General features: G+C 56.4%; 1 protein-coding gene across 6 annotated transcripts in view; it reads right to left on the reverse strand.

Moving 5' to 3' along the window:
• Positions 1–6,352: 6,352 nt before the first annotated feature.
• The window catches only part of LOC133353858 (serine/arginine repetitive matrix protein 1-like), a 52,204-nt gene continuing 43,402 nt past the window's right edge, over positions 6,353–15,154 (reverse strand). For 5 of the 6 annotated variants that reach the window (XM_061570348.1, XM_061570325.1, XM_061570342.1 and 2 more), the window contains 4 exons: positions 11,306–11,528; positions 9,803–9,863; positions 8,610–8,682; positions 6,353–8,021 (listed from right to left, as the gene is read on the reverse strand). In XM_061570348.1, coding sequence (XP_061426332.1) covers positions 6,784–8,021; positions 8,610–8,682; positions 9,803–9,863; positions 11,306–11,528 — 1,595 coding nt within the window. In that variant the 3' untranslated portion in view covers positions 6,353–6,783. Of the gene's footprint in view, positions 8,022–8,609; positions 8,683–9,802; positions 9,864–11,305; positions 11,529–12,249; positions 12,336–15,154 lie in introns of those variants that run through there. The other variant, XM_061570356.1, reaches the window with a different exon arrangement.

The following is a 15,154-nucleotide window of genomic DNA, read 5'->3' on the forward strand; positions in this document are numbered from 1 at the left end:
GCACCGAGAGGCAGAAAAAATTGCAGAGCACGCACAAGTTATGGAAACATCGGTTTTTACGAAGAAAAGCCATTGGGAGTCTGGACTGGACGCGTCGCTAGAAGGGGATAGTGACTGACGGTCGAGGATAATGACGGAGTGGCAGCCCCCTGGAGATGGAACATTGAAATCGGTGTGTATGAAGGTGCTAGGTGGGTTTTTGGTGGTGATGAGCAGTGTTGGTGTCTGTTCAGGTGTGTGGGGAGTGGTAGTGTAGCGATTAGCGCGCTGCGCTACCAATCTTGTTCGCAGCCAACACGAGTGACGATTATCTGAACCGGTCCTGGGACTCCCCTAGGTCGATTCAGCTTAAAATGAGTATCCAGTGTGATGATGAGTAAACATCGCCACTCGAGAGACAGGCGACCGAGCGTGGTGTTGGGCACTCACCCCCATCGTGTGCCGTGCCGGCCTTCAGAGGCGCTCGCTAACAGCACTTGCCCCAGCAATCTGTTTGAGGCTATAGAGGTGGGGGTGGGGGGGAGATATTTGCCAAGTGTGTGTGTGTGTCTATTCATGCAGTTGTCACAAGCTGTACCATGCCGCCTGTAACTGGATCTGTGCTCAGGTGTTCGCCGCCTCCTCTTGCAGCAGTGGGGATTATTACGCTCGCGCGAGCGGTAATTCCACACGGCTCTGTCGGCTAAACCCCGCACGGCTCACGACACCCCCAGGGGACAAGGTGAAATGGGGGGGGGGCAGTTGATTTACGGCAACAGCAACCCGCGCAGGCCACTGCCTCGACTCATTAGCATACAGGGGGAGGTGTGGGGGGCGATGGGGAAATCGCACCCCCCCCCCTCTAAACACGAGCGGCGAATATCCAAAACGAAAAGACACCGGAGCCCCTGGGGCTTTATGATTGAGTGCTTTATTTAACCCCGTGTGTGTGCGCGCGAGATATCCCACGAGCTCTTCGCTGGCGCTGTGTGTGGGTTAATTAGCCGTGGGGGGCGGGGGGGTGCAAGGTACACGACAACACACACCCCTGGCGGACTTTGGCAAAACCCCACAAAACATCCCCGCGGGGTCCAAACAGTAAAGGAGAAAAAAAAGCCATCGCGACCATCACCGCCGCCACCGCTTCCTTCCTCTTGCCAAGATGCCATTGTTGTTCGTGCAGTTGAGAACGTGGCGGCTTCAGGTCATTCCCGTTGCTTGCGCCGTCGATGCGTCTTCTGACAACGAGCGCTCCTGAGAGTATCGTCGCAACCGTCATCTACGTCGTCCAGTCTTTGGTCTTCTTTTCCCACTTCGTATTTGACCTCCGGGTGCAATTCCAATGTCCGTCTCGGTGACCTGCCCTCCTGCATCCTCACCGAGAACGATTCCCAACTTCCCAGTTGCTTACCCTATACCGCCGCGAATCGAAATCGCACCATCGCTGTACACTATATACATTGGCCTTTGCCAATTTTTTTTCAACTGCGCGTGGCAGCTTCCGTTAAGTGTTCACGTTTAGCATCGCTAAAAATAAAAAAGCGCTATTTGTAAAAAAAAACAGGCTGAAACATCTTTATATATAGGGGACTGCAGAGCTTTGGCAATTGTTGGCAGCGCCGGCTCACCCGCCTGACTGCTGCGAATGCCTTCCAGCTCGTCTGTGGTTTCTCAGCGAATGTGAGATGCGCTTTGTATCAACGCCGTGCGTGTTGGGGTGAGTCTGTGTTTCGATGAACGGTTGAGTGGGTGGATGAGTAATTGGGTGGGTGGGTGGTTGAGTGAGTTAGTGGGTGGCTGGTTGAGTGGGTGGCTGGTTGAGTGGATGGTCGAGTATTTCGATGGGTGGTTGAGTGGGTGGATGAGAAATTGGGTGGTTGAGTGAGTGGATGGCTGGTTGAGTGGGTGGGTGGTTGAGTGGATGGTTGGATGGTTGAGTGGATGGATGGTTGAGCGGGTGGATGAGTAAATGGGTTGAGTGGGTGGATGAGTATTTGGGTTGGTGGTTGCGTGGATGGTTTAGTGGGTGGTTGGATGGACGGTGGAGGGAGCGCGTGCGTATTTGGGTGGGTGGTTGAGTAGATGGTTGACTGGGTAACTGGATGGATTGATGGTCGGATGGACGGATGAGTGGGTGTGTGTGGTTGGAGGTCAGAGCGGGTCAGTTGTGATGATTGCTGCTGGAGAATCAAGTCTCGACACGCGCGATGGCTGTGCTGCTAGCGGTGATGCCAATACAAAGCGCTGCTCTGTGCGACTCGCATACACACAAGCACATGCGATACATAGCACGCACAATACCAGCCATAACAATACGATAAATGCATCCGGGGTAATTCATTTATGGATACCCCACTGATTTTGAACGATGACTCAACTCCACAGCAGATTGAATGTTGTGTAAGCGATGTCTCTGTGTCTTGCAGAAGGGGAGAGGCCTCGCAAGCCGTAAGAGGTTTATTGAGATTGGCGGCAGACGTGCGGAGGCTCCGAAAAATGTAATGTTTTTTTCTTTTTCCTGTAACATTTCTCCGCTGCCTTTTGAGTGGGATGTCCATAGATGGATCATCCTGCATGCAACGAGCATACCATTGTGCAGAAGACGTACAGATGTGTATGCAACGACGCACATACAAAGATCCCCCGCGTAGCCTTTGAGAGGCTGTTGGGGCAAGTGCTGTTAGTGAGCGCCTATTAAGTCCGGCATGGCACACAAAGGGGGTGCATGGCCAGCACCACGCCCGACCGTCTTCGTCTTCCCAGTGCTCATGCTTACACATCGCACCAGGTACTCATTTTGAGGCCCAGTCGATCTAGGGGAAGCCCAGAACCAGTGCAGATAATGGTCACTGGTTTTGGCCGTGAGCGGGAATCGAACTCGTGTTACTGGGTCCATAATGCAGCACGCTAAGTGCTGTGTCACCGCTCACCACACCACCCGGTACACCACACCCACGCATGTACACTGACCTCGTCGGAGGTACAACATAACACACGCGCTACGCATATATACAGCACGTACATTCACTGACTCGGTGCACAGGGCTGGAGAGACGTGGAGATAGATGCAATAGAGAGCTAGAGATGGACATCGATTTCAGAGTTGACCAAACATCCCAATATAGAACCACGGAGCTTGGGCGATTGATGGCAGCTGCCTGCGGTTTTCACGATTTCACGTGCGGCATCACCGATTCCGCCACGGCCACTTCTGGTTTCCGCGATTTGCGCGAACGGCGACGACGCCTAAACACAAAACGTCGGCATCGTTGCTTTCGCTTGTTACTGCAGCAGGGACAAGTGCACACGGCCGTCGCCTAAAGCTCCGTCTCCTTCACGACCCGAAATGCCTTGGGAGACGCCAACCCCACGGTCCTGTCTGTGGGCGAGGTCTTCTGCTTCTTGTTCTGCTGCTGCTGCTGCGGCTGCTGCTTCGGCCGCTGCTTCGGCCGCTGCTTTAACTGCTGCCGCTGATTTGACTGCTGCTGCTGCTGCTTTGGCTGCTGCTTTAATTGTTGCTTCTTCTCCTGCTTTAATTGTAGCTTCTTCTGCTGCTTTGACTGCTGCTGCTGCTGTTGCTGCTGCTGCTGGGCCGGCGTTCCCCAGCATCCGTCGTCGCACACGTAGTACTCATCGGACATGGTCGTGTCTGTGTCGGTGAGGGCGCTGCTGCAGGAGAACACCTCCACCATCTCCTCGTCGTGGTCGTCGTCGTCGTCACCACGGACCGTGTCGCGGCTCGCGGCGCTTCGCCTGCCCGGGCCCCGCGTGGCCCGCGGGCCTCCCCCGAGGAGCCGCGCGATGTCGCCCGGGTCCTCCCTGGGCCACAGCATGGTGTGGTCGAACACGTGCACCGTGCAGGGCTCCGTCTCGTCGTCCCCGCCGCCGTCGCCGCCGCCGTCGCCGCCGCCTCCTCCTCCTCTCGCCTCGGGGTGGAAGACGTCGGCGCTGAGGTGCCGCATCCTGCGCAGCTGCTCGGCGGGCAGAGCCAGCGTCGGCGGCGGCTGTCGTTGCGGCGCCGTCGGCAGCGGCAACGACTGCGGTTGCGACGACGGCGCCGCCGCCGGCGGCGGGAACGAGTAGCCCGAGTCGGCGTCGCGCAGAGGGCTCGGGGTGACGTCCCCGCACTCGGGGCACGAGCGGGGCCTCGCGCCGGCCGAGCCGACGTGCAGCGACGCGTGGAACGTCCTGGGGCCCGCCCGCCGCGCCTCGTCGGCGCCGCTCAGCCAATTCTCCTTGGCGCCGCCGCCGGCGCCGCCGGCTCCCGTGCCGCCACCGGCGCCGCCGCCGCCTTGGCAGCGCAGCAGCGACAGCCGCCGCTTGCGCTCGCCGTCGAGCGCGCGGCGCGACGCGACGATGAACTCGTAGACATGCGGGCGGTAGCGGCTCGCGTACGCCGCCAGCGCCAGCCGCGTCGGCCTGCCGATGACGCTGCCGTCGTTGTCGTTGTTGTTGTTGTTGCCGTCGCTCCTCTTCGCGTCCACCACCGCCTCCACGCTCTTGCCGCCCGCCGCAGGCCGCGACCCGCGGGTGAGGTCCACGGGCCTCACCCCGGCGATGCGCCACGGCGCCGCCACCCCCTCGGCCCAGTCCCCTTCCTCCCCGACCCGCTTGGACCCCTTCCCGAGAGTTCCGAACAGCAGCTGGATCCCTCCGTTGCCGCCGCCGCCGCTACCGTTGTTGTTGTTTTTGTTGAGGTTCTCCTGGGCTCTTTTGTTGTTGTTATTGTTGTTGTCGCTGCTGCTGTTGTTGCTGTTTGCAGCCCCAGGAGGTTGTTGCGCTGAGCAGTTGTTGGTGTTGGCGCTGCGCTCTGAGAAGGGGGTTCGTCTCGTTGGGGCCTTGACCCCTGTCGTCACAGGGGTCGTCGTGAGTTCTTTCTCGGAGGGCGGCGGCGGCTGCAGCTGCTGCTGCTGATCCTGCTGCTGTTTCTGCTGTGCCTGCAGCTGATCCTGCTGCTGCTCTTTCTGCTGCTCTTTCTGCTGCTGTTGCGACTGCTGAAGATCTTGCTGTTCTTTCTCCCGCTGCTGTTGTTGGTGCTGTGGCTGTGGCTGTTCCTGCAGAGACTCCTGCTGATCCTGATGTTGCTCTTTCTTCTGCTGCTGCTGCTGCCCTGTCTGATCCTGCTGCTGCAGAAGATGCTGCCCTATCTCCTGCTGTCCTTTCTCCTGCTGCTCTTTTGCCTGCTGTCCTTTCGCCTGCTGCTGTTTCTCCTCCTGCCCTTTCACCTGCTGCCCTTTCTCCTGCTGCCCTTTCTCCTGCTGCCCTATCACCTGCTGCCCTTTCTCCTGCTGCCCTTTCACCTGCTGCCCTTTCTCCTGATGCCCTTTCTCCTGCTGCCCTTTCTCCTGCTGCCCTATCACCTGCTGCCATTTCTCCTGCTGCCCTTTTTCCTGCTGCCCTATCACCTGCTGCCCTTTCTCCTGCTGCCCTTTTTCCTGCTGCCCTTTCTCCTGCTGCCCTATCACCTGCTGCCCTTTCTCCTGCTGCCCTTTTTCCTGCTGCCCTTTCTCCTGCTGCCCTATCACCTGCTGCCCTTTCTCCTGCTGCCCTTTCTCCCACTGCTCTTTCTCCTGCTGCCCTATCACCTGCTGCCCTTTCTCCTGCTGCCCCATCTCCTGCTGCCCTTTCTCCTGCTTCCCTTTCTCCTGCTGCCCCATCTCCTGCTGCCCTTTCACCTGCTGCCCTTTCTCCTGCTGCCCTTTCTCCCGCTGCCCTTTCTCCCACTGCTCTTTCTGCTGATGACGATACTGCTGCCACGACTCCCGTTTAAACTTGCGGCTCCTGCTCTCCGTGAGCTCCGGGCCGGGTCTTTCCACGCGTCCATCGCCGAGCGCGACTCCCGACCCCACCGGTTCCTCGGCCGGCCGTTTGTTCCCTCCGCCCTGCCGCGCGTCCAGCGGGGTCTCCCCACCGGTCCCCCTCCCCGCGGGAACCTCGCTGGTCCCCATTCGCCTCGCCGACGCCGCCCTCTGCGCCAGGCGCGGTGCACGCACGGCGCTCGGCAACGAGTGCGGCATCGCCGCCGCCGTCGCCGTCGCGTCGTCGATCCCCTCCCGCTTCTCGGTCTCCTCCTCCTCTTCTATCCCCTCGATCCCCACCACCGGCGTCCCCTCAGGCCCCCCTGGCGAGAAGACGGAGAGTGCCCCCCGCGGCCGGGGGAACTCGTGGGGGCGGGCGCCGGGGTTCCTCCGGCCCGGGCGGCTTGCGCAGCGCCACTCGGCCTCCGTGCTCCCCGCGCTCCCCGCTGCGTCGACGCCGCTGCCTTCGGGGACTTCCTCCGCGAAGCTTCTCGTCCTCTTGTTTCTGCCGGCGCTCTGCTGGCCAGACTCTTCTCCTCCCCCTCGTTCTACTCCCTCCCCTCCTGCTCCCCTTACTCCCTCTCCTCCTTGTCCAACTCCTCCATCTCCTCCTCCCTCTGCTCCTGCTCCTCCTTTTCCGCCTCCTCTTCCTTCCATCGCTTTTCCCTCTCCTCCTCGAGCCCCACCTCCAGTCTCTCCCGCGCCGGCAGCCACCGCCGGCACTCTGCCCCGCCAGCCCTGGCTGCCGCGACCGACGGCCGGGCTCGGCACGGCATCAGCCCTCGCGTCCGGCGCCTTCAGTTTACTCTCCCTGACCCTCGACCCCGGCGTCTGGTTCCTGACCGGCGTGGACCGCTCACCGGTCAGCGTGGCGAGACGCTCGCTGCCCGGTGCAGGCCGGTCACTGGCTGGAGTGGACTGATTACCGACCGACACTGGTAGGTCTCTGGCTGGAGGGGACCGGTCACTCACCGGTTTAGGCCGGTCACTGTCTGGAGTGGACTGGTTACCTGACCGACACTGGAAGGTCTCTGGCTGGAGTGGGCCGATCGCTCACTGGTCCGGGCCGATCTCTGGCCAGAGGGGACCGCTGGCTGGTAGGGATGAACCGGTCTTCGTTTGGGGTCAGACGCTCATTGCCCGGCGGTGATCGGTTGCTGCCCGGTGAGAGGCGGTCGTTACTGGGAACTGGCCGGTCACTGGTGGCAGAGGCAGGCCGGTCACTGGCTGAGGAAGTCCGCTGGCTGGTGGGGATAAAGCGGTCCCTTGCCGGAACTGCCCGGTCACGGCCGGTTGGCTGGTCACTGGCCGACGAGTTCCTGTGGCTGGACGGGATGAAGCGGTCTCTTCCAGGAGTGACTCGGGCACTGCCTGGCGCCGACCCGTTGCTGTCCGGTGAGAGCCGGTCGCTTGCGGGCACTGGCCGGTCACCGGCGGGAGCGGTGCGGTGGCTCGTGGGGATGAAACGGTTCTGTGCGGCGGAGCGGTCGCCGCTCGGCGAGAGCCGGTCGCTTCGCGGAGCGGTCCGGTCGGTGCCGGAGGCCGAGCGGTCAACCCGGGGGACCGGCGCTTCCCTTTTCGGAGAGACCAGTTGGCCGGTGGAGATGGACCGGTCTCTGCCCGGTGCGATCAGGTCGCCGCTCCCCGCCCCCGTCCGGCGCGCGTCCCCGGCGCCGTCGCCGTCGTCCTCCAGCAGCCGGTCCAGGCTGACGGTGGAGAAGGAGAAGGTGCCGTCGGCTCCGAGCCGCGGCCGGTGGGTGCCGGTCGCATCGCCACGAAAGCGCGTGTGGCTCTTCTGCTGGGCGGGCAGCGAGGAGAAGGTGGAGGAGGTGGCGGAGGAGGAGGAGGAGGAGGACTGTCCCTCGTATCCGGTGGTCAGGCCGGCCTGGCCGGCATCTCGTGACTGGCCCTCCTCGAGACCCTTGCGCAGGGAGAGGACCTGGAACGGCGTCACTCCTCCGCTACTGCCGAAGGACAGGCTCCGAATTCGACTCCCCGCGCCGATGGGGTCGGACCGTGGCGGCGGGGTTTCCGAAGCCGTCGCTGCCGATGCTCTGCCGGCGACGTCCTCGGAGGAGATGGAACTTGTCGGCGGCGAGGTCGGGGGGGGCGGCGCCCGCGGAGGGGGGCTGGTGCCGGTGAGGATGTCCGAGGGGATCCGCGTGGTCCGGGGGATCCGGGGGGAGGGGGCGAAGCGACGTTCGGCCTCGTGAGCTCGGGAGAGGTGAGCGGCCGGGGTGGGGCCTGGGGGGACACGGGGGGGGGGGGGGCACGTGACTCGTGAGCGGCTGGCAGTACAGCAAGTGGGTTTGTGAACTTTGAAATCCCAATCTCTTGCAAGGATGGCAGCTTTAGACTTTTCAGAAGGAGATTCGAAATTTGTATCCCTCCCTGTGTGTGGAGTGGTGCAGGCTCTATGTTTGCTGACTCTAAATCGGTTTGTGGAGATTTCGCAATCCTATGATGGACACAACGTGAACGTCATTAGGATAGGAGTAGGCCAGTGTCCTTAACCGCAAGGCCTCGCGGGCCACTGGCGGCTTTAACGCGGCCCCTGACATGCGGCCCGCCGACAACACACAAAGACCCCCCCCATCGTCATCATCCTCATCGTCGTGCTGCTGTCAAACCCCCAATGGTTTCAAATATGTGGCGGCAACCTCACTCACACTGATGATGTCGTATCGACGAAAGTGCCCCCCTCTGAAAATCAGTGAAGGACACTGGAGTAGGCCATTGTGTATTAACCAGGGCGACGGCCGGGTTCGAACCGTGGACCTCTTGCGACAATGCGGCAAACGCGCCGCTAATCGGTGTGTCCACGGAACGCACCGCTGTTGAGCGAGCGGAGCGCCGATCCTCCCTCTTGCGAGTCTGACCTCTCAAGTAGTCTCCTCGGCTCCACCTGAGGTCAGAAAAGTCACATCGTCCATCGCGGCCATCGCGGTCATTGCGGTCATTGCGGTCATCGCGGTCATTGCGGTCATTGCGGTCATTGCGGTCATTGCGGTCATTGTGGTCATCGCGGTCATCGCGGTCATTGCGGTCATCGCGGTCATTGCGGTCATCGCGGTCATTGCGGTCATTGCGGTCATTGCGGTCATCGCGGTCATTGCGGTCATTGCGGTCATTGCGGTCATCGCGGTCATCGCGGTCATCGCGGTCATCGCGGTCATTGCGGTCATCGCGGTCATTGCGGTCATCGCGGTCATTGCGGTCATTGCGGTCATCGCGGTCATTCGCGGTCATTGCGGTCATCGCGGTCATTGCGGTCATCGCGGTCATCGCGGTCATTGCGGTCATCGCGGTCATTGCGGTCATTGCGGAGATTGCGGTCATTGCGGTCATCGCGGTCATCGCCGTCCAACACCACCGTCGCAGTCATCGTTCAACAACGTCGACCACCCCAAGCATCGTCAACCATCGTCACCCAACGTCATCACCATCATCATCACGATCATCAACCGTCACCCAACACCGTCATCGCCATCAACCATTATTATCCAACATCATAATCGGCCAACGTCATCAACCATCAATCAGCCAGCATTATTCATCCCCCATCATCATCATCATCAGCGCTCGTCAACCATCACCCAACATCACGATCACTTTCATCAACCATCGTCCAACATCGTCACCGGACATCACCGCCGCTCAACGTCGCCGACCATCACCATTTGCCCATTAACCACCCATCACGTCGGGCGGTGGAGGGCATAGCGACACAAATTCGATCGGGTCGTAATGTGGCCCAGATTTAAAAAAATCAATCGTGAATCGAATATCCACCTTAATTGTCATGCGCTAACGTAACGTCATTAGGCAGCGCCATCGTCATTTGTGCAAATTGCATCGCTCGCAACCGACCAAGGAACCACACAAGAAGAGCGGGAAACGCAGCAGCAGCAGCCGGCGATGAGCCACCGGCGCTACCAAGCTCTGTGGTCTTCGATATATTTACGGTGTTTCAGCTTTATTGATGACGGGCGTTTAAACGCTGAACCGGAGGCGATGGGTCTCACCTTGGGCGAGGGCATGAGCACCTGCAGCGTGGACGTGAACTTGGCGTGCGTGTAAGATGTCCTGGAGGGAGAAGAGGGAGGTTTGTAATGAATTATCAAGCCGGTCCACCAATCGCGAGGGTCTCTCTCAACACTCTCCAAGGTTCGCCGCCAGACTTGTAGCTTGAACAAAATAAGAACAGGGTTTTACCCTTTCTATCTTAATTTTGGAGCTTTCGTGACTGCAGGAATTATTCTTTGGTTCTTTCGGTTAAGTCACGTCTAAAGATAAAATAATAAATAAAATAATAGCATATTACGACGTTTCGATTGCAACACAAGCAATCATCATCGGGCATAAAAGAAATAGCAACAAAAATTTAACTAGAAAACTATAGACAGACATACAAGCAGACAGACATCACAAGGACACACAGAGAGAGAACCCTTTCTGGCAATAAAAACAGGAGGTGTTAAGATCTTCAAACACCAAACAAAAACGTTTGCAAGGTATCATGTCTGCATTAACCATACGTACTTGTGGTGAACATGCAAACAAAAACATGCTCTGATAATGTATGGTCTTTGAAACTGATTGGTCTACACCAGAGACAAAAAGGTCCCATTTAGTAGCTTGCGTTTAACGCTGCATCCATTGCTGCTGCTGCTGCTGCTGCTGACAATGTTGATGCACTTCTGCGTGTGGCTGATGTTGATGTAGAGCAACAGCAATAATTTTACACTGACGTGGTTAATGGGCCAGATAATTGCATCAGGAGTAGTGGAGTGGTGTGTATCGCTGCTCCGATGATGCCTCCTCTCCTCCTTCAGAGTTGTAACCCGGGCTGTGAGTCATTATATCATGGTCTGTCCTGGTTGACCGCAGTCACACACTGGAGAGTTTTTGATGATGATGCTGTAGGCCAAGGGCGGGGAACCTTTTTTCTGCCAAGGGCCATTTGGGTATGTATAACATCATTCGCAGGCCATATTAAATTATCAACTTAGAAATTAGCCCATTATATTTGGTCAAACATTTAATTAACTCACCCCTAATGCGATGGGCTGGAACTGCTTCTCTTTGGCGAGGCGTGTGATGTTAGCTCGCATTGATGATGTTGCTGCTACTCGCAACTGCTTTTCCAGGTTTTCTCCTAGATTTATTGAATTTCGAGTCCCGCCTGCGGTTACCTTGGCAGGGCCACACCCAAATGATTTCGCGGGTCTCATACGGCCCGCGGGCCGGACGTTCCGCACCCCTGCTATAGATGCTGCTGATGCGGATAGCACTGATGATAATGATTGTGATCATGTTGCTGATGGTAATGCTTCTGTGCTGTTGCTGATATTTCTGCCACTGCCGATGGTGCTGCTGCTGATGATGATAATGCTTCTGCTGCTATCAAAGATGAGAATGATGCTACTGCTGATGAAGATCATTCTGATGTTGCTGTTTCTGCTGCGTTGCCGATGACGCTGACTGACGCCGACGCCGCCGACGATTACGCGCGTGACATGACTCACACGCTGGTGGAGCTACTGCTGAAGACGTGGGTGGACTCCTCCACCACCTCCTCCATGTCCACCTCGTCCGTGTACCCGCACCCGCCGCCTCGCTCGTGGCCCCCGCCTCGCCTCTCTCCGCCGAACAGCGAGAGTTGGAGGCTCACGGTCGGAGCTCGGAGGCTCCGGAATTTGCTCTCGCACACGGACACCATCCGACCCAGGGCGTCCGCCAGGGGAGACGCTGCGCACCGGGAGGAGGTGGGAGGAAAGCGGAGGGGAGGACACGGAGATGAGCTCACGCGCAAACGGCGGGGGGGGGGGGGGGGTGACGTACGAGCCCCACTCTACTCTGGGGGTGGAGGCGATCGTTTCTGTGCAGCTGTGGCACCCTGTCAGTCTACAGCTCCCCGACGGTTAAAACTAAGCCAAGGGGGACAGGCAGGGCCCGTCCCCTAGGGGTACGGTGGACTGCCCCGGGCCCCGCACTTTGGGGGGGGGGGGGTGCCCACACGGTGGGGTTTGCCCTGGGCCCCGCACCCGCACTCCTCCCCCCACCCAACTCCTATAGACGGCCCTGGGGACATGGCATGGGGTGGATTAGTTTATCTGTGTGAAGGAGCTGTAGCCGAGGGGACAGGATTTCTATCCAAATATCTATATGAACCCAATAACACTGCGTGGCCCTTAAATGGAACAAAAATTACGTGATAATCGACGTTTCGGGCAATGGTCCTTCGTCATGGTGTGCACGTGTGTGTGTTGTTGCCGCAGCATCACCAAGTGGTTTGTTTACATTAGTGCATGACTTTCGCCCCTCCGATTAGCACGTTTGGCTACGTATGGCACGAAAGAAGTTCTACATACGCACGTACACGGCTCTGTCTACACGTTCTGGCTGTGCGGCGCTGTCAGCAGGGAGCGGGAGTGCAGCGGTTAGCGCGCCGCGCTACGAACACAGTGACCTGAGTTCGAACTGGTCCTGGGCCTCGGCTGGGTTGACTCGGCTTCAAATGAGCGCCTGGTGCGGTGTGTAGTAAACATCGCCACGAGGGAGACAAAGGCGGCCGGGCGTGGTGCTGGCCACCCAACCCCCACGTGTGCCGTTGCTGGTCTTCGTATAGCGGTGGTTTCTTCGCTAATTTTCAGAGGGGGGGGGCACTTTCGCCAATAAGGCATCGTCAGTGTGAGTGAGATTCCCGCCACACACATTTGAAGCCATTGGGGGTTTAAATCTTGACTTAAAGCTTTCGTGATTTAAAGCTTTCGCCCCTGGTGGCCTTCAGTGCTGCCCCTGCCGTGCAGCCCCCGACAATACACACAGAGTGACATCATCATCATCATCGTGCTGCTGTCAAATCCCCAATGTTCTTTTTCTTTGGGTCTTTCGCAACGCAAGCAATCGTCATCGGCCGATTGCTTGCGTTGCGATCGAAACGTCGTGATATTTTTATTTTTATTTCTATCTACGTGACTTTACGGAAAGGCCCAAAGAAAAAGAACATTGGGGCTTTGACAGCAGCACGATGATGATGATGATGTCACTCTGTGTGTGTTGTCGGGGGCCGCACGGGAGCGGCCGCACTGAAGGCCACCAGGGCCGCCAGTGGCCCGCGGGCCTTGCATAAAGTACCCTGACAGAGGTGCTGCTTGCTAACGGGTATTGCCCCAACAGTCTGTTACGGCTATACGGGGGACCTTTGTCTTCGTTAGGGGATGAACATCAATGCCTCAATGTGGCTCAAATGAGCAGCGGGGAATCGCTCTGGTCTGTGTCTAACAACTGCCACTGCTACGGCTACTCACTGCAGTGGAATAGCAAAGGTTTGTCACGTAGACAAAATGTGCCAGTTACACCATTGGAACCTCATTTGCCAGTAAAAAATATGATAGTTGGTTTTTTACCCTTCCATCTGGCAACAAAACTGACACCTTTTTTAACAAGGAATCATGTTTGCATAGACCACAATACCTGCAGTCATAATGCAAACAAAAACAAAACTCTGATAATGTGCACTGTCCTTGAAGTTGATTGGTCCACACCCGAGACAGCTTTCCTTAGAGCCTAGTCTCACATGGGTTGGACCAGATGACGCCTTTTGGCATTATGACTGCAGGTATTGTGGTCTATGCAAACATGACTCCTTGTAAAAAAAGGTGTCAGTTTTGTTGGCAGATGGAAGGGTAATAAGTATAACCCGTAAAAACAAAGTTTTTCACTATAAATCCTTTATATGCGTGGCGGCTAGAGTCCTCTCGTCCTCTGGCTTGAGATGGCTGCCACCTATGGGTCAGATGATTGTCTGCCAGTATTAAGCAATTGGTAATTAAATATTTAATTTGTTTTCCCTAAAAAGTGTAAAATTTAGGGAGAAAAAAATTTCACGAACATTAATTGTCTCGCACAACGAGTATGTGTGCAAAATGTCAGCTCGATTGGATCACGGGAAGTGGGTTAAAAAACGACCGAAAGATTTGCACGGTCGTAAGCAAGCAAGCAAGCAAGTGAACTTAATATAAGTATAACCCGTAAAAACAAAGTTTTTCACTATAAATCCTTTATATGCGTGGCAGCGAACTTAATATAAAGGATTTAAAAATATATTCGCCTGTGGAGGACGCGGGGATCGATCCCGCGACCTTTGGCATGGGAAGCGAGGGCGCTACCAACTGCGCTACTCCGCCACGGCCTGTGGAGGGGTTACGCTCTGGGCTCCTACACTCTGACGTTCAGCCAAAGCCATGAATGCGTTCTATTTGAATATATGTAAAATAAATTTTTTTTGCCTAAAAAGTGTAAAATTTTGGGAATTTTTTTTCACGAACAATAATTGTCTGGCACAACGAGTCTGTGTGGAAAATGTCAGCTCGATTGGATCACGGGAAGTGGGTTAAAAAACGACCGAAAGATTTGCACGGTCCTAAGCAAGCAAGCAAGCACGCAAGCACGCGAACTTAATATAAAGGATTTAACAATACAAGTATCATGTGCCAGTTAGTTGCTACTTCTGCACACCGGTGTGTGGGAGAGTGAACCCACAACGTTTACAATTTGAGCACAGTGACGTTATCGCTGGTGATTACACAGCAACCAGCTTCATCAGGCCCTCGACAACACACACAGAGTGACATCAGCGTGAGTCTTAAATCGGGGGAGTCCACGGAAAGGACACTTTTACTTTCACGCCACCTCACCCGGAAAACGTTTTTGTTATGGATGATATTGGTCGCAGAAGCCTACTACCGCTACTGCCACTATTTCTACTACCAACTACTACTATGGCTACTACCACTTTCTACTACCAACTACTACTACCGCTACTACTACTTTATACGACCAACTGCTATTACTGCTACTACCACTTTTTACTACCAACTAATATTACCGCTACTGCCACTATTTCTACTATCAACTACTACTACCGCTACTACCACTTTCTACTACCCACTACTACTACCGCTACTACTGCTTTCTACTACCAACTACTACTACCGCTACTACCATTACTACTACTGCTACTACTACCGCTAGTACTACCACTACTACCACTATTTATACTATCAACTACTACTACCGCTACTACTACCACTTTCTACTACCAACTACTACTACCGCTACTACTACCACTTTCTACTACCAACTACTACTACTGCTACTACCACTATTTCTATTACCAACTACTACTACCGCTACTACCACTATTTCTATTACCAACTACTGCTACTACCGCTACTACTATTAACTATTACTCACAACTACTACGACCAACTACAACTACCGCTCCTACCGCTTCGACCACTACTACTACCGCTAATACTACCACTACTACCACTACTGCTACTACTACCACTACTACCGCTTCGACCACC

The sequence above is a fragment of the Lethenteron reissneri genome, chromosome 6 (genome assembly GCF_015708825.2).
Source record: "Lethenteron reissneri isolate LAM-NWPU_2019-01 chromosome 6, ASM1570882v1, whole genome shotgun sequence".
NCBI lineage: Eukaryota > Metazoa > Chordata > Hyperoartia > Petromyzontiformes > Petromyzontidae > Lethenteron > Lethenteron reissneri.